Genomic DNA, 24,568 nt, shown 5'->3' on the forward strand with positions numbered 1-24,568 from the left:
TGTTTCGGGGTGGAGTTCATCACAATAATACCCAGCATGCTTTGTAAGTGTACATGTTTGTCATTCTGCAGATGCTATTATCTAGAGAGAGACTTAGTCAGTCAAGCGCATTCAACTAAGGTAGATAAACACCAACATAAGTGCATGTGACAGATGGGAGTAATAATAAATATTCTGTTGAAATCTTCAGTTGGCTAATTTGTCCTATATTAAATGATACTTCAGGATTTTGCCCATGAAGCCCTTTATCTACTTCCCGAGAGTCAGATGAATTCGTGGATACCATTTTTATATCTCTGCTTGCAGTTTGAAGGAAGTTGCTAACTAGAGTTAGAGCAATTGCTAACTAGAGTTAGCGCAATTGCTAACTAGAGTTAGCGCAATTGCTAACTAGAGTTAGCGCGATGACTTGAAGTCTATGGTATGAGCTAGCATGCTGGTAGATACCGTAGACTTCCAGTCATTGCACTTATGCTAGTAAGCATTGGCTCACAAAATAACCTCTAACTTTATTCAGTAGAAGTAGATAAAAATCCCAAAGAATCCCGTTAAGAGGCATGAAAAATGATTATTTTGATATAATGCTTACTGCATTGAGTATATATATGTGTAGTTGAAATTTGGCCATTAGGACAAAAACCTAATCGAGCGGCAGAATGCTACATTATTTTCACAGCATTTTATAATTCAACAGAGATGAAGAGGGCTGCAACTCGACCAGCCTCTATTTAGATTCTCATTCTATATATTATACTCTATATATTTTGTATTAGTAGCCCCAAAATGGCTTCCATAATCCTCACCTTTGTCAGCTACAGACAGTGTGCTGCTGAAGTATTGCTCTTCCAGTGTCCACGACGTGTCGTTCATTTTGTTGGAGACCCCACATGATCCCAGGCAGTTCACCTTAATGGCTGGAATGGAAAGAAAGAAAAGATTCAATCAACTGTGCAGTTAACTAACTTTGTCTATCATTCATAGTTCTCTCCATTATGAGTTTTTCTATCTGTCATGAGTTGGTATAAAAAAAAGCCCACATATGGATGCTATAAACACCAAATAGCAGAGTTTTCAATGAATGGTGTCTATAAATATGTTTTGCTGTTGACAGGAAGCCACATGTTCAACATGAACCCCTTTAAATGAAACTCTTGGCACTGGTGTGCTCACTGTGCTGTGTAAAAATAGCAGCACTAAACATTCAATAGCGAGGGGTTTGTAGAGTGATCTGTATCATAGACTGGAATAGCCTCACCACTCACCTGTTCGATGGGGCTATTGAATATGTTACTAAGAAGCTAATGCAAGTAAATTCCAATTGCTAGCCTATAATCGGGGAAGCCAGCCACCCTTGCCCTATCGGGATAGGCGGACTCTACATCAAACTTCAGATAATATTACCCAGAAAAGTTTGGGTTTATCATTATGTAAGTAAAGGTCAACCTAGACGTGTTCCAGGAGATTTTTATCATGTTTAATGATGTAGCATAACATGCAGCCACTACTAATCTATGATAAGCTCCTATCTCTCCCCAGAGGGTTAGTGTGATCCTCAGAGGGATCTGAGAGTGACATCATGATCACACCGCACACAGCAGACACAACACATGTGACGTGATGTATGGAGAGGCTCTGTGTGGTTTAAGGACCGCTGTGTTGAGTTCCATACTAGGCTTAGGTGGTAAATTGTATATTGGGGTATTTGGAAAACTTCACAGGATGGTTTTTCCAATAGCGTCAATATTGTCAAAACAATTTCTTTGAAGTTGTTCAATACATTTGAATATTTAAGGCTACTTTTTAAGCTAATAAATACGTAGTCAACTTGTGCAATATGTTAGGAGATAAAGCAGATTCCATCCTTCATTTCATTGGTCACATTATTTTACAATATGAAGCTTACAGTAGTTCCCCAGAACAGTTGAGCCAGTCATATGTTTTGCTGTAAAAAGCACAATGGGTTAAATTTTGCCATTAGCGGCGGCTGCTGCTGCTGGTTAGGGTGGCTCTATTCTCTCTTGGTTGTAAATAATCGAACAAAACAGACACTTGATTGTATTGTGTAGTTAACAGATGGAGAACGTGGAGGAAACAGCGAAGAAACAGTATCAGTGTTTGCCAATATTCATATGAAACAAGTGTCGAATGGGGACCATTTTGTGTCCAATGATTGTTAGAAAAATCCATTCTGGAAAAAAAATTCTGGTTGGGTAAGCCTGGGGGATGTTCTAAAGCCCAATTCACCACACAGCACTGCATTACAGCACATGTCAATGGCTGTAGGGGCAGCAAGTAGCCTGGTGGGTAGGACCATTGGGCTAGTAAGTGAAAGGTTGCTGGATCGAATCCCCAAGCTGACAAGATAAAAATCTGTCGTTCTGAGCAAGGCAGGTAACCCACTGTTCCCTGGGCACTGATGACATGGAAGTTGATTAAGGCAGCCCCCTGCACCTCTCTGATTCAGAGATTTTTCAGTTGAATGCATTCAGTTGTACTAGATATCCCCCTTTCCCTGTAGTCAGAGCTCTGTCTGACTCTGTCCATATCTCTCAGAACTGAAACCTTTTGATAATGTGCAGTGGAACACCATGTTCACACAAGGTCACGCTCCTCCTCTCTTATAGCATCATGTTCCCTCATGGCCTCACATTGTCAAAAATGGAGGGAGAGAGAGAGGTCAGAGATGGAGAGATCTGTACAGGGATGGAAGTGGTAGCATATGACACTGCGCAGTTATGGACTGTGTGACCGAGTGACACACAAGTAGAGGATAGCTCGCTAACTCTACTGTCACCAGTGGAGGGGAGCCATCTCTAATCTGCTAACCCCACCACAACAGCAGATATACTGACTGTAAGGCAGCACATGACTTCCTGTGTCAGCAGAACTATATGCCTTCATACACCTACCAGCAGTGCCTACAAGAATCACTCACACATAGTAATGTTAACAGAAGTTTAGCAGTCTTGAGCCATCCTTTATTAGATCACACATGAAGTATTTACAACCTCTGAGCATCAAACAAACACAACAAATGATCAGAGAATGCATTGCTGAGTGGGAGAGAGGAGAGACTAGAGCGAGTTCTGACTCAGTGTCTGTCTTTGTGTTCACTCTAATATGCTGAGTCCTTCCAAGGCCTATAACATGGTTCAATAAGTGTAGGAGAAACATGTCAGTAGGCGTGGAGAACACCGGCTCCATTTATTAGTTTCAATTTTCAACGTTTATTCTCCCCGTTCACAGGATACAGATTAAAGCTGATCCCCAAAGGATCAGCCAGCGTAGGCTACTCCAGTACTGGAAGTGTTCATATGATCAGGACCTTGACAAACATGGATGGTTGTATCATAAGTAGAGGTCGACCGATTACGATTTTTCAACGCCGATACCGATGCCGATTATTGGAGGACCAAAAAAGCCGATACCAATAATGTAATAATGACAATTACAACAATACTGAATGAACACTTTTATTTTAACTTAATATAATACATAAATAAAAATCTATTTAGTCTCAAAGAAATAATGAAACATTCAATTTGGTTTAAATAATGCAAAAACAAAGTGTTGGAGAAGAAAGTAAAAGTGCAATATGTGCCATGTGAAAAAAGCCAACGTTTAAGTTCCTTGCTCCGAACATGAAAGCTGGTGGTTCCTTTTAACATGAGTCTTCAATATTCCCAGTTAAGTTTTAGGTTGTAGTTATTATAGGAATTATAGGACTATTTCTCTCTATTCCATTTGTATTTCATATACCTTTGACTATTAGATGTTCTTATAGGCACTATAGTATTGCCAGTCTAATCTCGGGAGTTGATAGGCTTGAAGTCATAAACAGCGCTGTGCTTCAAGCATTGCGAAGAGCTGCTGGCAAACACAGGAAAGTGCTGTTTGAATGAATGCTTACTGCTCGATCAGACTTAATTACAATATAATAAACACACAGAAATACGAGCCTTAGGTCATTAATATGGTCAAATCCGTAAAAACTTATTTTGGAAACAAAACATTTATTCTTTCAGTGAAATACAGAACCATTCCGTATTTTATCGAACGGGTTGCATCCATCAGTCTAAATATTGCTGTTACATTGCACAACCTTCAATGTTATGTCATAATTATGTAAAATTATGGCAAATTAATTATGGTCTTTGTTAGGAAGAAATGGTCTTCACACAGTTTGCAAAGAGCCAGGCGGCACAAACTGCTGCATTATACCCTGACTCTGCTTGCAAAGAACGCAAGAGAAGTGACACAATTTCCCTAGTTAATATTGCCTGATAACATGAATTTATTTTAACTAAATAATATGCAGGTTTAAAAAAATATACTTGTGTATTGATTTTAAGAAAGGCATTGATGTTTATGGTTAGGTACATTGGTGCAACGACAGTGCTTTTATTTGCGAATCACCCGTTTGGCGAAATAGGCTGTGATTAGATGATAAATTAACAGGCACCGCATTGATTATTAGCAATGCAGGACAAGCTAGTTAAACTAGTAATATCATCAACCATGTGTAGTTAACTAGTAATTATGTTAAGATTGATTGTTTTTATAAGATAAGTTTAATGCTAGCTAGCAAACTTACCTTGGCTCCTTGCTGCACTCGTGTAACAGGTGGTGATTAAGGCAGCGTAGGCTGAATATGTCTGAATATACTTTTGTCAAATTTTATTATCATTATTTATTTATTTTTTACTTGTTCATAAGGCATATGTTTTGTCCATGTGCAATATGATTTCATAGGAAGTCAAAAGTCACTTTTTTTTGGCCAAATGCCATAAGAAATGTCCACATGCGATATGATGGTGGGGCGGAAAACAGTCTCCTCGTGGAGTGCAATGTAATCGGCCATAATTGGCGTCCAAAAATGCAGATTACCCCTTTGTTATGAAAACTTGAAATCGGCCCTAATTAAATCGGCCATGCCGATTAATCGGTCGACCTCTAATTATAAGCACTCCTTATCCCTTGGTTGAGAGCTTAGAATAGTTCACATTTTCTTCCCCTTCCCTACTTCTTTGTGTAGGTTTGAAGGACTTTTTGTCTAGGACCTATTATACCTGACATTACAACCTTTCTCCTCTTCCCACAGGAATGTCTTTGAGGGCACACTTTCATAGAAACTATTATGCAATATTGCATTACAGTTTGTAATGTGTCTGTGTTCTTTCAAACATTTGACATTTTAGTCATTTACCAGATGCTCTTAACTAGAGCGACTTACAGTAGTGACTGCATACATTTGAATACTTTCTTCATACTGGTCCCCCCGTGGGAATCGAACCCGCAACCCTGGTGCCATGCTCTACCAATTTAGCTACACAGGACTATAGAACCTAGAGTTCCTGTGATTTGACATGGATTTTTAAACCTTTGGTTAATGTTATTGGCCTAGTTAATCTTTTGGTACATGCCTAGGTGGGCAATGCAACTATCTTGTTGGGAAGAAATCTCCTCGGTAACAGATAGAGGGTTGCCCTGACAGTGCACCCAATCAGGGCCATGATATGAAGTCATTCAGTTAGAGAACATGACCCCTAGTGACATCCCTGCATGGCAACAATGAGTCAGCGTGTGTGTCAGGCGAGAGGAACTGGCAGGGAAAACAAAAGACAGACTGCTAACTTTGGGCTGATAATGATATTTCCTTGTTTACGAGCACCCTTAGAAGGGTTTCAACTGGTGGGGCGGAAAACAGAGGAGCTACAGTGGGTTTGTTTAAGGTCTGGCATTTAAGAGAACAATAAAAGACAGCGGTAGCTCGTTTTCCTCCAGCCAAAACAAGGAGCGGAACTGTGGCTCAAACAAAGGGGAGGATTGTGTCTGTCCAGAGGCTGGTATTTCATCACAGCTAGATCAGGAGTATTAATGAGCAGATTAAAAAGGTCTGCTGAATTTATTGGGACACCAGGAGGAACATTCCATGGATGTTCTCAGTCTTAGAGGTCCACGTGATGTCAACAGTAGCATACACACCCACACATATACACACAAGTTCACATAAGATAAAGCATCCTAAGATAAAAAAGGGTGGTACCTTTTAAGGAGCCAAATCCACGCTGACTTCCCCTAAATAAAGAATGGTGTTTGCAACAAGAGAGAAAGCTGAAGACTTGAAACTCCCTGTTGAGATCTGTCCACCTTCACTTTACTTGAATGTTTCTATTCACAGCACATATCACTTTTAAAGTTACAACACTAATGAAAACCTGTAGCCTCCAGTTTTACATGAGGCCCATTAGCAGGGCAGAGATCACCCGTACTTCGTCATTTTCAACATATCCCATCCTTACACTCCAGTAATCCAATGCCACGCTCACTATCCTCATTAAATCTTAAAGAGCTGCAAAAAAATTGAGAGCCTCTTGCTTTCAGCTAGCTAGCTAATGTTAGCTGGCTGGCTGGCTCGACTATGCAAGTAACCATTTCAATAGAAATGTTCATGATGTCACTGTGACAACTGTCATAAGACGTAGCTGGTAAATTCGCTCTGGCTATCTACTCTGATTTCAAAGCACTCATCTGAGTGTGCCAGAGCGCAGAATAACTGACGAATTTACGAATTTTCGAACGCTCAACACCCGTTGAACTGGTCAGTAAAGGTTGGCAAAAAAGCGTAATACATTTTTTGCCAGCAGCACATTTGTAGTCACCAACGCTCGGTATAACATAAAAACAACGTAACCAGCTATGCTAGGGCTAGTAAAATGTTCAGAGTGAACTGTTCCCTCATTTGTGTCTGGAAGTAGCTAGCCAACGTTAGCCAGTTAGCTTGGGTGCTTGCTGCTGTTGTTAGGTCAGAAAGCTCGATCAACCCTACTCCTCGGCCAGTGTCCAGTGTGAGCTCTGAAAGTTCTGTGTTTATGAACGGACAATTTGACAAAGCTCTGAGTTTACGAACGCCCAGAGCGCACGCACTCTGAGCACACTCTAGCACTCCAGATTGAATATATGATCACACCCATAGTATAAACCAGCCTTTAGTCTGAAATATTTGGTTGTTTAGTACATGGCCTCACATGTGTCTCCTTAAAGAGCTGAGTGCGGCCAAGGCTTAAGAGAGTGTGAACGATGCTGAATGGGTGAAGACAAATAAGAGCTCTCTAATACTAAAGGTGTACCAAAACATTCAAGAGACATTTTCAAACAAAATAGGTTACAAGTTTATCAACTTTCAAAGCAGAATGACTTACTTTTTGTTCCTCCTGCAGTATATGATATACCATTTTCTAGCTCTGAGTATCTACTTTTATCCAATGTAAAAGACACAATTTAAAAATTTGCCAAATAAGATTGAGCCGCATCTCTCACTTCTCCATGCTCACAGTGAGGAGAGGGAGTCCAAGTGGCTTGCTCACACAGCAGCCGACAGCAAAAGTGGACAAGCAGATACTTTCATAGCAGGAATACAAAATAATGCCTAGGCTATTACTGTTGATCAAATTGTTCTAAAACCATTAGCCTATCTACAGGAATGTTGTATTGCAAAATCAAAGAAAATTACTGGCTTATGCAAAATGCTTCAGTAAGAGGAAGGCAATGTCGGTAACTTTCTGTTTATCGTCTTAGCTCTAATTGAGAGTATAGTGGTCAGTAAGTGCCCATGCCTGACTCCTCATCTCTGTCTGCTGACTGGCCATAAAAGAAGGGGCAGAACAGACATCCATCCCCCTTCTTAATCTCTGCTGATTTCCACTGATACCATTATGTGCTCTTTGGGGATAACCAAACTCCTCAGGTCATGAGGACCTGGACCTGAGCCTAATTGGGGGAAATGTTAGGGGTCTGGGCACGGTGCTACTGCAGGAGCACCCAGAGTGAAAACTTTAGGTTATGACTTGTTTCTCTGATAGTATAAGTGAGGTATTTCACTATGGGATACACCCCCAGTGTATTCATCAGAAGCCTTCATTGCACTACGCCAGCCATGATTGGCTGGACGTCGAGAAGTGTGCGTCAGAGAGGGGTACCCTATAAAAGGTCAAACGTAGCATATCCTAGTTGGAAAGGTGTTATTTAGTGAGCGCTTTACCCGTGTGAGGTTTGGTCCAGGAAGCGAAAAACTCATCACATTTTCAAAACTCCTTAGTCCTGTCCATGTTTATTTATTTATTTTTATTTAACCAGGCAAGTCAGTTAAGAACAAATTCTTACAATGACGGCCAGAAGGACAACCATCTCTGCAGCACTCCACCTACCAGTGGCCAGACGGAAGCCACAACTCGGTAAAAGGCACATGAGAGCCCGCTTGGAGTTTGCCAAAGGGCACCTAAAGGAAACAAGATTCTCTGGTCTGATGAAACCAAGATTGAACTATTTGGCCTGAATGCCCAGTGTCACGTCTGGAGGAAACTAGGCACCGCTCATCACCTGGCCAACACCATCCCTACGGTGAAGCATGGTGGTGGCAGCATCATGCTGTGGGAATGCTTTTCAGCGGAAGGGACTGGGAGACTAGTCAGGATTGAGGGAAAGATGAACAGGGCAAAGTACAGAGAGATCCTTGATGAAAACCTGCTCCAGAGTGCTCAGGACCTCAGACTAGGGCAAAGGTTCACCTTCCAACAGGACAACAACCCTAAGCACACAGCCAAGACAACACAGGAGTGGCTTCGGGACAAGTCTTTCAATGTCATTGAGAGGCCCAGCCAGAGCCCGGACTTGAACCCGATCGAACATCTCTGGAGAGACATAAAAATATCTGTGCAGCGACGCTCCCCATCCAACCTGACAGAGCTTGAGAGTATCTGCAAAGAAGAATGGGAAAAACTCCCCAAATACAGGTATGCCAAGTTTGTAGCATCATACCCAAGTAGACTCATGGCTGTAATCGCTGCCAAAGGTACTTCAACAAAGTACTGAGTAAACGGTCTGAATACTTATGTACATTTTATATTTCCGTATAAAAAATATTTAAAAAAATCCGTTTTTGGTTTGTCATTATGGGGTGTTGTGTGTAGATTGATGAGGGGGGGGGAACGATTTAATCCATTTTAGAATAAGGATGTAACGTAACAAAATGTGGAAAAAGTCAAGGGGTCTGAATACTTTCCGAATGCACTGTATATTATTGGAAGAGTATGCAGTTCCCCTCCACACATTTTCCTACCAAGCATCCTCTGTCTGAGCCAGTCTGGCCCACAGCCGAGCCATTACAAACCATGTAACAAAACTGTAGAGTCGGCTACTCTTGGCATCCTCAATCTCCTTTTAAGACTTTGTACAGGCCTTGTACATTTCCACCAACCATCCTGCAGAGTTAAAATAAGAGCCAGAGTTAGGCCTAAACCCTGCCTTGCCTTTCAGAGGGATTTATTTGCAATATGGGGTCTGCTTTGATTGTGTACATACAGATAAGGCACAGCAGCATGATGAGTATATGTTAAATCATCCATCAAAAAGGCCGTTTTTTTAAATGTTGATTGTGACTGATTGCCATTATGCTTTTGTCTATAATGTTAATCTTTGAGCCTTTGGAATTAGGATTATATCATATGGCCTATATAAAACTATGTATAGCCTACTGTACAAACTGGTTTGTTGCCTCGTAGTATCTTGTAAAAATCAGATTAAATAAAATCCTAATTATGTTACACATTGTTGAGTTGGAGGATCTGCTGAATTATTGTGGAAGAAGTAGGTTGTAATTTGAGGAAATCTGTGAAGTCTATACACATCAATGTGTCTATTTAAAGGCCTGTTCAAATACTCATCAAAATAGTTAAACTACTTCAACTACTACTTCAACTACTACTTCATAGCCTTTCTTAGAATCCTGAGAAGTTCAAAAACGGGTGAATGTGGTTACTCTTGTATTTACCCAGGTGCACCAAATAGGAAATAACCATGTCAGTTTGGGTCATGTTGCGTTGAATCCTTAAATACTCAACCTAATAATAATAAGAATAATACTAGATTGGATTTATATAGTGCTTTTCTACCAACATGGATAGTCAAAGCACTTTACATAGTAGGGAGAAACTCACCTCACCCCAAATGGGTGATGCACGGTGACCATTTTTGTGCCAGAACACTCACCACACATCAGCTATCAGGTGGTGAGGTGAGGAGTGATATATGCCGATTAGGAATGAGGGGGATAATTAGGTAGCCATGATGGAATTGGGCCAGGTTGGGAATTTTGCCACTTGATCTGACATACAGCAAACTAGGTCAAATAAAGAAATGTGTGACCTGATAAATGCATTTTGAGCATGATTCCATTACCATACAAAAAATTACAAGTAGCATAAACTGTTGTGTGACATGATGTAAACTAGATGGAGATAAATAGACTCCTGAGGCAAGAGGAGCCTTTGTTTTGAGAGGAGAGGGGGAGGAGAGGGGAGGGCTATCACAGGTGGAGAAGTGAAGGGGGAAGGTAGAAACCTCCTCTCTCCAGTGGCCATTGATCAGAGTTGGTGTCATGGTAACCAACACATTACCTTCACACACACACGACAGCTGCTGGCTTGCTTACCTGTCTCAAGTGATAGTGGCTATTATACACTCAGTGTACAGTGTGGTCTTGTGTGTTGTGTAGTCAGCTCAGATCCATCAAACCACCCATTCTGTGTCCAGCAGTAGAGAGTGGTTCTGTTAACTGTGGAATGTGTGACATTCCAGACAATCTTCCAGCTCCCCACCACCCCCAATACAACCTCTCCCATCCCTTTTGTCTACAAGGGCCTCCAAGGATGGGTGAACCCTGGCCTTTCAAGACAATCATTCCAAGGCTTGATCAATGTTTGGATCCTTGTTATCATGAGGGTTACAGGAAACCAGATAGTTTTGTGAGCTCATACAGCCTTAAACAATACAACACCAGGCTAAGTGCCTGACACATTATGTCAAGTTAACAACAGAGAACAGCACACGCTAACTGGAAAATCCACTTGGTGTGTAGATAATGACAATCAAAATGTAATCTGTATCTCTAAGCAGGAAACCAATGTCTCTGTCTCTTACACAATGTACAAGTGGTAGGTGACTCATCCATCTCCACCCAGGAAGGGTTTGATCTCTAGACTAGTTACAGGTAACTGCCAAAATAAAGGAAACACTTGCCCATTATTTTGGCTACCATGGATAGAAGAAGAAATCTCAGTGACTTTGAAAGAGGGATCTCAAAAGAGCATGGAGGGTTAAAAGAGTGTGTGTGTGTATATATGTGTCTCAGTCACAAGATCTCAACCCAATGGAACTCTTATGGGAGATTCTTGAGCGACACCTAAGACAGCATTTTCCACCACCATCTTGTGGAAGAATGGTGTCACATCCCTCGAATAGAGATCCAGGCACTTGTAGAATATATGCCTAAGCGCATTGAAGCTGTTCTGGCTGCTCGTGCTGGCCCAACGCCTAGAGCTGGGACAATAAACCGAAAATTTGCCGCATCGACCATACTAGTGTTGCACAGTATAGCGAAACTTTGTGAGAAACGGTTCAGTAGAATAATTTTTGCTACTTTCGTTACTACTGTCAAATGTGTCTAGCGTTGTGTGCTGATTTGAGAGAGGATCAAGTCTGTCTATCACCGTGCCTGCTCCATGCCTGCTCCACTTACTCATTGCTAGCTGTAGCCTGTCCTGAGGAGACACTGCACTCCCTTGGGAGTCTGGGCTGTATCGTCCCTTATGTTGCATAGAAGTTAACACACTTGAATAATGCTACAAGGCATGTATTTTTTTAAACTGTTAATTACTGTTCGCACAACAATGCCCATTAGCATTACAGGCTAGAACACTTTACAATACAAGAAGATACTGGTAGCTTCAAGCTTTGTAGGTCAACTTTCCTTGCTAGCTTACAACATCAATTCACTACCATAGTACAAAACCGTGATAATGCAAAATATTGCTGATTTCAAAGTTGATTGTCACCAAAAACATTCTTCATTTTCTTCATCTCCCCTGCCTCACATCTCTCAATATCATCTTCTGTGCGTGAGAATAACATATAGAAACAGTGCACACTTCCATAAAATAAAGGGTTGATTCTTCCTTGGAAAAGCTGTTGATCAGTACAATAAAATAAGTCCCAAATGGAAGGGAACAGACTGTTTTTCCTCTGTAGCCTCATGAAATCAACCAAAACAAGCTCAATAACTCAATGCACGCACTCCTATTGAATATGCATTCACCTGTATTGTGAATAAGCCTAGGCTACATCTTGATTTACCTAGTTCATTAATAGACTCGAAATTTACAATTCAAATAAATTATTACCCTTATGTTATGTAGTTAGATTGGTAAAAAAATATATATGTCAAATTGATTGTATGATTGTACGACATCTTCAATCATCCCTTATCCCAGTCTGCTGTTCCCACATGCTTCAAGAGGGCCACCATTGTTCCTGTTCCCAAGAAAGCTAAGGTAACTGAGCTAAACAACATGGTGAAGTGCTTGGAGAGACTAGTCAAGGACCATATCACCTCCACCCTACCTGACACCCTAGACCCACTCCAATTTGCTTACCGCCCAAATAGGTCCACAGACGACGCAATCGCAACCACACTGCACACTACCCTAACCCATCTGGACAAGAGGAATACCTATGTGAGAATGCTGTTCATCGACTACAGCTCAGCATTTAACACCATAGTACCCTCCAAACTCGTTATCAAGCTCGAGACCCTGGGTCCCGACCCCGCCCTGTGCAACTGGGTACTGGACTTCCTGACGGGCCGCCCCCACAAGGGTGCGTTCTGAGCCCTCTCCTGTACTCGCTGTTCACCCACGACTGTGTGGTCACGCACGCCTCCAACTCAATCATCAAGTTTGCGGACGACACTACAGTGGTAGGCTTGACTACCAACAACGACAAGATGGCCGACAGGGAGGAGGTGAGGGCCCTCGGAGTGTGGTGTCAGGAAAATAACCTCACACTCAACGTCAACAAAACTAAGGAGATGATTGTGGACTTCAGGAAACAGCAGAGGGAGCACCCCCCTATCCACATCGATGGGACAGTAGTGGAGAGGGTAGTACGTTTTAAGGTCCTCGGCGTACACATCACAGACAAACTGAATTGGTCCACCCACACAGACAGCATTGTGAAGAAGGCGCAGCAGCGCAGATGCACAATCGAGAGCATCCTGTCGGGCTGTATCACCGCCTGGTACGGCAACTGCTCCGCCCACAACCGTAAGGCTCTCCAGAGGGTAGTGAGGTCTGCACAACGCATCACCGGGGGCAAACTACCTGCCCTCCAGGACACCTACACCACCCGATGTCACAGGAAGGCCATAAAGATCATCAAGGACAACAACCACCCGAGCCACTGCCTGTTCACCCCGCTATCATCCAGAAGGCGAGGTCAGTACAGGTGCATCAAAGCTGGGACTGAGTGACTGAAAAAAGGCCCTCTGACTGTTAAACAGCCACCACTAACATTGAGTGGCTGCTGCCAACACACTGACTCAACTCCAGCCACTTTAATAATGGGAATTTATGGAAATTGATGGAAAATATATCACTAGCCACTTTAAACAATGCTACTGAATATAATGTTTACATACCCTACATTATTCATCTCATATGTATATGTATATACTGTACTCTTATCATCTACTGCATCTTTATGTAATACATGTATCACTAGCCACTTTAAACTATGCCACTTTACTCATCTCATATGTATATACTGTACTCGATACCATCTACTGCATCTTGCCTATGCCGTTCTGTACCATCACTCATTCATATATCTTTATGTACATATTCTTTATCCCTTTACACTTGTGTGTATAAGGTAGTAGTTGTGGAATTGTTAGGTTAGATTACTCGTTGGTTATTACTGCATTGTTGGAACTAGAAGCACAAGCATTTCGCTACACTCGCATTAACATCTGCTAACCATGTGTATGTGACAAATAAATTTGATTTGATTATAAAAAAATATACTAAAATATACTTACTGACCATGACATTTAACAGAAATACAAGTAGCAAATTACATCCTGTGCCCTAAGACGGAGAACATTTCTGTTGCAGACAGTTTACATTTCAGAAAGATCAAGTTAGTCAGCGTTTTTGCACTGAGCCTGGCACGATGAGGGCGCATGATGAGGCCTCCATGACTAAACACTCTCTCCACTGGGGCACTGGTGGCAGGCACAGCCAACACTTGAAATCGATACGTTATTGTCTGCATATTTTTGGACATTCTAGAACGCTTTTCAGCCCTCTGGATTAAACTAATTTGTGTTACAATGCCGCCTGTTCAAATGAAATCAAATTGTATTAGTCACATGCGCCAAATACAACAGGTGTACACCTTACAGTGAAATGCTTACTTACGAGCCCAACACCAACAATGCAGTTTAAAATATGGACAAGAATAAGAGATAAAAGTAACAAGTAATTAAAGAGCAGCAGTAAAATAACAATAGCGAGACTGTATACAGGGGGGTACCAATACAGAGTCAATGTGCAGGGACACTGGTTAGTTGAGGTAGTATGTACATGTAGGTAGAGTTATTAAAGTGACTGTGCATAGATGACAACAGAGAGTAGCAGTGGTGTAAAGGGGGGGAGGGGACAATGCAAATAGTCCGGGTAGCCATTTGACTAGATGTTCAGGAGTCTTATGGCTTGGGGGTAGAAGTTGTTCAGAAGCCTCTTGGACCTAGACTTGGCTCTCCGGTACCGCTTGCCGTCGATGACTAGGGTGGCTGGAGTCTGACAATTTTTAGGGCCTCCTTCCACGGCCTGGTATAGAGGTCCTGGATGGCAGGAAGCTTGGCCCCAGTGATGTACTGGCCCCAGTGATGTACCCAAGGTAGTGCCTTGTGGTCGGATGCTGAGCAGTTGCCATACCAGGCAGTGATGCAACCAGCTCTCGATGGTGCAGCTGTAGAACCTTTTGAGGATCTGAGGACCCATGCCAAATCTTTTTCAGTCTCCTGAGGGGAATAGGTTTTGTCGTGCCCTCTTTATGACTGTCTTGGTCAGCTTGGACCATGTTAGTTTGTTGGTGACATGGACACCAAGGAACGTGAAGCTCTTAACCTGCTCCACTACAGCCCTGTCGATGAGAATGGGGGCGTGCTCGGTCCTCTTTTTCCTGTAGTCCACAATCATCTCCTTTGTCTTGATCACGTTGAGGGAGAGGTTGTTGTCCTGGCACCACACGGCCAGGTCGCTGACCTCCTCCCTATAGGCTGTCTCGTTGGTGATCAGGCCTACTACTGTTGTGTCATCAGCAAATTTAATGATGGTGTTGGAGTCGTACCTGGCCGTGCAGTCATGAGTGAACAGGGAATACAGCAGGGGACTGAGCACGAACCTCTGAGGGGCCCCTGTGTTGAGGATCAGCGTGGCAGATGTGTTGTTACTTACCCTTACCACCTGGGGGCGGCCCATCAGGAAGTCAAGGATCCAGTTGCAGAGGGAGGTGTTTAGTCCAGGGTCCTTAGCTTATTGATGAGCTTTGAGGGCACTATGGTGTTGAACGTTGTGCTACAATGAATAGCATTCTTACATAGGTGTTCCTTTTGTTCAGGTGGGAAAAGGCAGTGTCGAGTGCAATATTGATTGCATCATCTGTGGATCTGTTGGGGCGGTATGCAAATTGGAGTGGGTCTAGGGTTTCTGGGTGTTGATGTGAGCCATGACCAGCCTTTCAAAGCACTTCGTGGCTACAGACGTGTTCCATGTTATCTGACAGAATGTACAACAAAAACTTATCCCAGTACTGACTTACATTGTTCACAAGTCTCTCATCTAGAATCCAAGTCAAGTCTCAAGGCAACTGATCACGAGTCTAAGTCAAGTCACAAGTAATTTTGCGACTTAAGTGCAACTCAAGACCGAGTCTCGGACTCGAGTTTCCATCTCTACCATCTGTAAATACAAATAAAATTGTTAAATTACGAGCCTGGTTGGTTTAGCCAACATTCCTGCTAGCCATGATTGGCTGAGATAATGAGTGGGCTGGACATGCCGAGAAATTAGTTCAGGCTGGTCTGCCATATAGCAAGCTTCTGTCTATTTGAGCTGGTTAGTATGTGTAGGTAATCCTGTCTAACGCAGCTTTAAAAATTATATATTGCTTAGTAGAACTGCATAAGTGTTGCTCTCCACTTTCTGGAGGACCAAGTTTTGAAATCAGAGGAGTTAGAGTTTGATAGCTAAGGAGATGGAGAAAACACGGCTGGCTCGCTAGCTAACGTTACATGTATGATCCTATTATTCGTATCTCAGAGCCATTTGCTTTGCTAGTTATAGCCTAATATTAGCTAGCTAACATTGAACCTGTTTGGTTAGCTACCTGCAGATTCATGCAGGGTAGTAATGTCATGAGTTGGGATTATGGTTCATTGTTTAGCTAGCTAGCTACATGTCTTAACAAAAGACTCCACTATGCAAGTGTCCATTTAATAGAATGTCAATGCAACCATTGTTAGCCAGTTCGCTTGGGTGCTTGACTGCTGTTGTTAGGACAGAATGCTCGGATCAACATTTAAAGAGATTGGTGGAGCTAAAGCTTAAGAGGTTGTGAATGATGCTGAATAGGTGTAGACAAAGAAGAGCTCTTCAGTAGGTACCAAAACATTCAAAGGCCATTTTCTCAAAAGTGAGGTTACAAGTTTGTCAACTTTCAAAGCAGATTTACTTTCCAATTGTTCCTCAAATGCAGTGTATAATATACTATTTTGTAGCTCTGTGTCTCTCCTTTCATCAAACATAAAACGGACGCGACCGGGAGGTCCGTGGGGCGACTCACAATTGACATAGCGTGGTCCGGGTTAGGGAGGGCTTGGCCGGTAGGGATATCCTTGTCTCATCACGCACCAGCGACTCCTGTGGCAGGCCGGCCGCAGTGCGCGCCAACCAAGGTTGCCAGGTGCACAGTGTTTCCTCCGACACATTGGTGCGGCTGGCTTCCGGGTTGGATGCGCGCTGTGTTAAGAAGCAGTGCGGCTTGGTTGTGTTGTGTATTGGAGGATGCATGACTTTCAACCTTCGTCTCTCCCGAGCCCGTACGGGAGTTGTAGAGATGAGACAAGATGGTAGCTACTAACAATTGGATACCACGAAATCGGGAGTTGTAGCGATGAGACAAGATGGTAGCTACTAACAATTGGATATTGGGGAGAAAAAAAGGGGGTAGAATGTTAAAAAAATAAAAAATAAACACATAAGACCAAATCAAGGCCGTCGGTCACATATCGTTCATTACAACGATATTTACTAGAGGAATGTGAAGTTTGAAATTAAATATGTTTGCTAAAATGGGTGACTGTTAATGGGACAATTGATGGCTACAACAATCAAACTAGAACTAGTAGTTCAAAGGATCATATTTTTTTATTGCACATTAATTATCTTTCTATTTATCGTTATCACATTAATTTAAGCAATTTATTGCAATGGATTTTTGTCCATATCGTCCCAACTCTACCAATGCCCTATTAGGACACTTTATGTTGGTGTTTGATTTATTTTGGCAGTCTCCAGTACATCCTTTCCTCTGACTTCATGGATCTGTAACGATTGAACAAGTTAAAGCCAGTCAAATGATGAGAATGAACTTGTTGCTTACACCTTTACAGATCATTGCAGAAGAGACAAGCGGAAAGGAAGTCTACTAAAACCAATGTCTCCAGTGGAGCCAAGTACACTAGCCATGCAGATATTACAATATTACAATACAATAAGGGAACTAAGTCCTGTTAACTTAGAAAAAAAGAGTGGAGGAGATGTGTGAGGTGAGGAAGGGGTGGGATTCCACCAAGGGATTCTGATAGATTAGGGGTTTATGAGGGAGTTGGGGTACGCAGGCCAGAAAAGGTTAAATCATATCTAAGCCAAGGGGGAGGTAGTGGTTGGTGGCTGTTAGGGATGCCATGAAACAATATTGTATAAATATTTTTTTTACCCGTGGTAAGTAGTCCAGTCAAAGTCTGATGATTGGGCCTTTTGCCACCTGAGTCTGATACATCTAGGTTAATCACCAACAACCTTCCCTCCACACTATTTCAGGGCTATGATGATATCATGATTTAGTCAAACCCCTCAATCTAGACAGACCAGGGAGAAACTGAGACTCTGGCCCTGTGGGGAAGGTTTTCTTTGTGACTCACTACAATTTGCAGCCAGGAAGCCAGGGAGTGTGTGCTGAACTGGGGGAGACGGAAGAGTCATCAAGGTTCATGCTGGTTGGTGGTTTCCCAGGTCACTAGGGAATGAACCATAAAAGTTCAAACTGATAGTGATAACAAAACCTTGCACAGTCGCACAAATCCAAATGACATGCGTTTGAAAGCCTTGTGTTTTGTAGGCCTAGCAAGGCAAACGGAAACATGCTAGTCAACCACAAGCTTCCCAAAGCCTGATGAAACCAGCAGTATCAATACAGTGGGGTTACCTTACTGTATCAGATGTCTATATGTGACTCACCACCTGGATTCAGTCTTATGTAGCAATATTTGAATTTCAGTTTTTTACATTGGATAAAAGTAGAGACTCAGAGCTACAAAATGGTATATCGTACATTGCATTTGAAGAACAATGGGAAAGTAATTCTGCTTTGAAAGTTGATAAACTTGTCAACTCACTTTTGAGAAAATGGCATTTTAGTGTTTCGGTGAGAGAGCTCTTCTTTGTCTACACCCATTTAGCATCGTTCACACCCTCTTAAGCTTTAGCCCCACACATCTCGTTAATGCTCTGGCCGATAATTTGTTTACCTCTGGATAACATGAAAACAGCCTAAACGGATCTGCTGGCAACAATTTCATTATGCTTTTTTGCCGACTTTTACTGACACCGGCCATATTCAATGGGTGTTGTAGCTAGCTACCTAGGTAAACAAGGAACGTAGCTAGGCAAACAACATGTAAGATCACACACATCACATCACGTTAGCTAACGAGCCAGCCAGCTAACAGTAGCTAACAATACACTTTAGCTTGAAATGAAACCACTTTGTAAAAGTGTTAAACGTGTAATATCTGAAAATGTAGCTAGCTAGACTATCTTACATACATGGTGGACGCGTCTCCCTGTCATGAATCTATGCCACAAATGGTTTTAGTGTGAAGACGTAATCCAGAAACAAGTGTTTTCGCCATCTCTTTAGCTATCGTACTCTAATTCCACTGATTTCAAGACTCGATCCTCCAGAAAGTGGAGAGCAAACATTATGCAGCTACATTTTTTAAAATCAGCGTTCGACAGAATTCCAACACAGACTGACCAGCTAAAATAGACAAATGCCCTCTATATGGCAGACCAATCCGAACTCATCTCTCGGCGTGTCCAGCCCACTCATTATCTCAGCCAATCATGACTAGGTGGAAGGTTGCTATCTTTTTATGTGGCTTAACCAACAAGGGTCATAATTGAACAATTGTATTCATATTTACAGATGGCATACAAGTTTGTTATTAAGGCACATGAAAGTTAACATGTTCAAGAAGGCATTTCTGCCGACAAAAAAAACACATTTCGATAGAAATTGTTTTTACATTGAAACTGCTCTCCTGTGAAGTCGTGACTTGCGACCTACGCCTAGTTTCCTGAATCGGGTCACATATTCAGACTGGGGCCCACCATGCTGCTCACCCAGGGGAAGCTCCGGGAAAGACATACAGCCAGTCAACACAGAGCAGTACAGTGAACATACATGTAATAGACACCATGATTCTCACAGCCACCACGTCAGATCTATAAAGGGACGGTCACAGTCTTATTATTGAATCTGTGGGTTCCCCTGCCACTGAATGAATGCTAAGTAACCAAAGAAAAACAGAACGGAACAGAGCCTTTATGTGAGGGGCTGCCATAATCAACATACACGGCGCCTGGGGAACAGTGGGTTAATTGCCTTGCTCAGGGGCAGAATGACATTTTTTTTACCTTGCCAGCTCGGGGATTTGATCTAGCAACCTTTCGGTTACTGGCCCAATGCTGCCGCCCCTTGTGTTTGTCTTCCTCTGCTAGATAATCAATGGAAATAGACTAATGGTCTACTCTTCATCAATAATACAGTGGGCCAGTGAATCTCCCTCATCATTCAAGGTCCGTCTCTACATACAGACACACCATAGGCTGCACCACACCACTGTTCTTGCTATTCTATTTGTTGCTGTACAACACTGGGTAACTGTATACACCTCACTCAGACCACAATGCAGATGCAAGGCAGGTATTGAGCCAGTCCATAAAGCTCACATAATGAAGACATCCATGTAATGGATAGCATACACATAATAGTATGTACTGTAGTGCCAGATAGTGTATACACACAAAAGCACATATTTATCCACAGAAACGACACACCCGATTGATCTCCTTTACTAAAATATCCTCACAGCAGTCCTGTTGCATATAGTGACGATGACAGAATGAAATACAATAACATGGTGTTAATGCAGTGTCTGATGCAGTTCCTCAACATGATTCAGGGCTTGCTAGGGCTGGCTCTAGAGCCAAATAGACATGGCTACACATCAGCAGAATGATTTTAAAAAGCTCTTGAGGACCCATTGTCTCCTGGGGCCTTACAGACTTCATGCAGACTGACTAAACGAGAGGAGAGACTAGGCTGATTGTGTAGGCACTAGGTAGCTCACGGACAATGGTGTGGCTAGGAGACAGAGATCAATTTCAACCAATTTCCCCTCCTTTCTCTCTGCGGGGTGGCAGTGGCCCTCCGGCAATCGGCAGTGAAGCTTGAGGAACAAACCTCTGTGGGAGAGAAGACAAGAGTGCTGACATTTGTCACACAGGAAAGTATGGTATATATCACCATCGGTTTGGAATGAGGCAGCAGCAACCATATCAAGAGAAGATGGGATACATTTGAACAATGGCATTCTGAATTTGAATCTGAACATTAGGGGTGGACACAGAAAACATGATGTATTTTCTGTTCTCACTAATCTACATAGATTTTCTTTCGGTCTCCAAAAAACAGGTTTATATGTCTGGTGTTTTGAGATAGATAGTGAGAGTATTGGGAGAGGGTACAGCCTGTGATAGGAATACAGAGTACTCCTGGACCCTATTTGTCTGGTATTAATGTTTCACCAATCACAGTCTAAAAAAACATGGCTGGCATTACTACTGGAAAGAAATCAAGACAATTTATCCGGTTATAGCCAGGGCATTTAAAATATTCTGTCGTTAATTAGATTTAGAGTCAAGGCATTTAATGGATAATGATGTCATCAATCAAATAGGGGAGCCATTGCATCTAAAAGGATGATGTCATTGATCACATAGATGGGCATTTACAGTAAAGGGTGATGTCATGCCTGAGAAAGAGCCTGAAATGGGTCCAGAATCTCTTAACCTAAGGCCATGCCATATATCACATTGGGGGATGATAACATGGTCTGATCACAGGTTTCACACTAGAAGTCTAATGTGAATGCTGTGAGTGTATTACTTAAACAGAGAATGTGGTAGGCAAGTTACAGACTATCTACTGACAACTGCCGGATTCTATGAGGGTGTTGGTGTTAGGCTGATGACAACACCTACCCACTAACACTACCCCCCAAGTGTCTCCGTCCTCGGAGCTCACACCTACTAGTCTCATCAGTCACCATAGGGATGTGTGATCGGCTGGCCCGGTGCCAATATGACCTCCCAGTGTAACGTATCACAGTACACGCCACGACCCGTCTTAATGCGATGTGTCACAGGTCTGCAAACATGGGACGGTCTTAATCTACTAATACATACATTTCAAGGTGGATCAGGCTCAGAATGTCAAGGAGACTGAGAAATGTTGCCTTAAATTCACCATGTCACACGACATGATTGAGACAGAAAATATATATATATGATATTCAAACTTAATAGCAATACTTGAATAACACACATCATGTGATTTCAAATTTAGATCAGATCCATATGCAGGTGTTTAATAAAGAAAGCAAACAGATTGAAGTGGAAGTCAGACAAAGGATGCTTGCAAAATACTTGGCATTAGTCAAACTACATTAATGGGGATTCTGGGAAGGGTTTGCATTTCAAGTAACCACACTTGCCAATTTAAAGGGCCAAAATCTTATTGCCTAATAGATTATTGCCATCGCACTAGGCTTGTCTGTGAGATGAGACTGCCATCTCACAAGTCTGAAAATTCCATATACTGTATTATTGCAAGCAAGGAGCTGTTAATGATGTTGTGTAATGGTCATATATCATGTGAAGTGAAATATACTTATTGTGAAGTTGTCTATTGCAATGGGCTGATTGCATTCCCCTATTATCTGACAGGAATCTCATCTAAGATCACTTCTACACACAATTTAAACAATGAGTGCTTTGTGTACCTTCATGGAAACCTCACAAGCTGCCCTCCACCTTACCTAACCTATTTTCGACCTTCTACCATCTCAAAAACATAATCTATACAAAACCTCAAATGATCTGTCTTTTTAAGTAACAATCCACTGAGCACACATTGGGTGAATCAACGTTGTTTCCACGTCATTTAAATGTAATTTAAACGTTGAACCAACGTGGAATAGACGTTGAATTGTCGTCTGTCCAGTGGGAATTGAGCAGATTAAAATCAGACATTCACACCTTGAAAAAAAAAAACACTACACTGCCACACCTGTTGACTTTCTGTTCTTGTGGTTTTTCTCCACATCATATTGGAATAACTGGCAACATATATACAACTATGATAACTAAACTACAGGTCATACTAAACTAGAACTAAACAGGATGCGATAATGTTACGGGATGTTGCTACTGTCTGAAAGTAACTGTTAGCAAAACTGCTGTAAACATCTGAAATCAGCAGCTGTCACAGTCAAGAACAGGCATGCCCACTACCCAGCACCAATGCACAATAGCTATCCAAACATAAATGTAGGATACTACTAATACAATGTTACATGACAAAAGGCAAATACAATAGACAATAGAAAACTCATATATGTCATTTTTGGAAATTAAGGACAGCATCTTTCATTTAAACCATGTAAAGAGCAGAAAAGTTCCACCCCTCCAGCAGTTCGTCCACCGAAATCGAATCCTAATGCGCTTCGTTGAGCCAGTGGTACATGTATCAACACATAATTAAATCTTACCCTTATATTGCAGTGAGCTACCACTTGTAATTTTCACAGTTCCACTTATGGATTCGCCAGGGCTGTAGACCACTTTGTTGTTGGTAAAAGTAATATCGAATTCCTGAAGCTTGCCCATGACTTCGCTACCCTCCGCGTCTCACAACAAAAAAACAGATTATGGTGCGCGAGGGACAGGTCTACCGCCGCCTATGGAAATTTGAACCGAGCTCTCTCGAAGATGGTGGATAAATAAAGATGTACTACTAAGGCCGTTTACCACTGAAAAACATGGTTAGTTTCGGTCTGCTTAAGGGGGTGGCTCTCCCGATAGGCACCAATGCGATAGCAGCTGGGTCTAGTCTGCTAGTTCATTGGACTGTAATATAACCAGAAAAACGAGGGAGTGGGATGTCTCGCTTCCCCTTCCGTCTCTGGCTCTCTAATCTCACCTGCAGCATGCACTCCACCGAGTTTTCAAGAGCAGTGACGTCAATAAACAAATATGTATTATATGCAAGTGTATTTTGTTATACTTGTTGTTAATAATAACAAATATATATTTATAAAAAAATATTCAAGGTTGGTAGCCTACTCTTTCATAACTAGCCACATAATGTAAATATATGTTATTCAAGCAGTTGCGTTTAGGTCATCTTGGCATATTCACAGTACACCTCCCAATGGAGATACTATAATAACACTGTAATAACCACAGTACACATTACTCTACTCAACATTGGTCTCTGAAATGTTCTATATTTCTTAAACATGCTATTTTGCAGACATTGATTGAGTTGGACCACACATTCACTGAATTACAGGACGGATGCATCAAACACTGTATGGTGGGTTACCCCTCTCTTCACCCATCTCCACCTCCATCCCCACCTCACTAGAAAATGGTAGACAGCAGGGCACTCCCCATCTCCAGATCGAGATTAGCTACATGCTGCTGACATCAGCAATTTGTCTCACTCAGAAAGGATGGCTGATCAGAGCAGAGGTAGGCAACCCTGTTCCTGGAGTGACGTAGATATTGCAGGATTTTGTCCCAACTGGGCACCACGTCAGACCAACTGAGCTAATGGATTAGTTCAGTGATTGACAAAATTCAACACACCTGGTTTTCCAGAGTGTTTAAATCAAAAACATGAAGTGACTGCGGCACACCAGGACCATGGTTGCCTACCCCTGGAGCAAAGGAATGCGATAGTTTATAGCTCTCAGAGAAAAGAATGAAAGTGTCCTGGAGAGAATGAGCTCCCAAGCTGAAGTGGTAATGGGACTTCTGTTCCCAAATGAGGAGCTAGTTGTTCCCCGTTTAAGCTGAGTAAGTAATTTATCTACGCTTATTGCTTTATTAGTGCAGGTGATATACTGAAGTGCAAGCTTGTGAAACATACAGTTATTGCATTTGCACACACACACACACACACACACACACACACACACACACACACACACACACACACACACCCAAGCTTGTGTGTGTGTCAGAGAGAGAGAGAGAGA

General features: G+C 42.1%; 1 protein-coding gene across 2 annotated transcripts in view; it reads right to left on the bottom strand.

Annotated features, from left to right (window-relative positions):
- The window catches only part of arrdc1b (arrestin domain containing 1b), a 44,511-nt gene extending 21,255 nt beyond the window's left edge, over window positions 1-23,256 (bottom strand). For both annotated transcript variants that reach the window (XR_002252700.2, XM_020466330.2), the window contains exons 1-2: window positions 23,075-23,256; window positions 804-914 (exon numbers count right to left, since the gene is read on the bottom strand). Coding sequence is in view for 1 of the 2 variants with exons in the window: in XM_020466330.2 (XP_020321919.1) it covers window positions 804-914; window positions 23,075-23,192 (229 nt within the window). In the remaining variant the exon portion in view is untranslated. The remainder of the gene's footprint in view (window positions 1-803; window positions 915-23,074) is intronic.
- Window positions 23,257-24,568: the final 1,312 nt, after the last annotated feature.

Source organism: Oncorhynchus kisutch, linkage group LG29 (genome assembly GCF_002021735.2).
Source record: "Oncorhynchus kisutch isolate 150728-3 linkage group LG29, Okis_V2, whole genome shotgun sequence".
Classification (NCBI taxonomy): domain Eukaryota; kingdom Metazoa; phylum Chordata; class Actinopteri; order Salmoniformes; family Salmonidae; genus Oncorhynchus; species Oncorhynchus kisutch.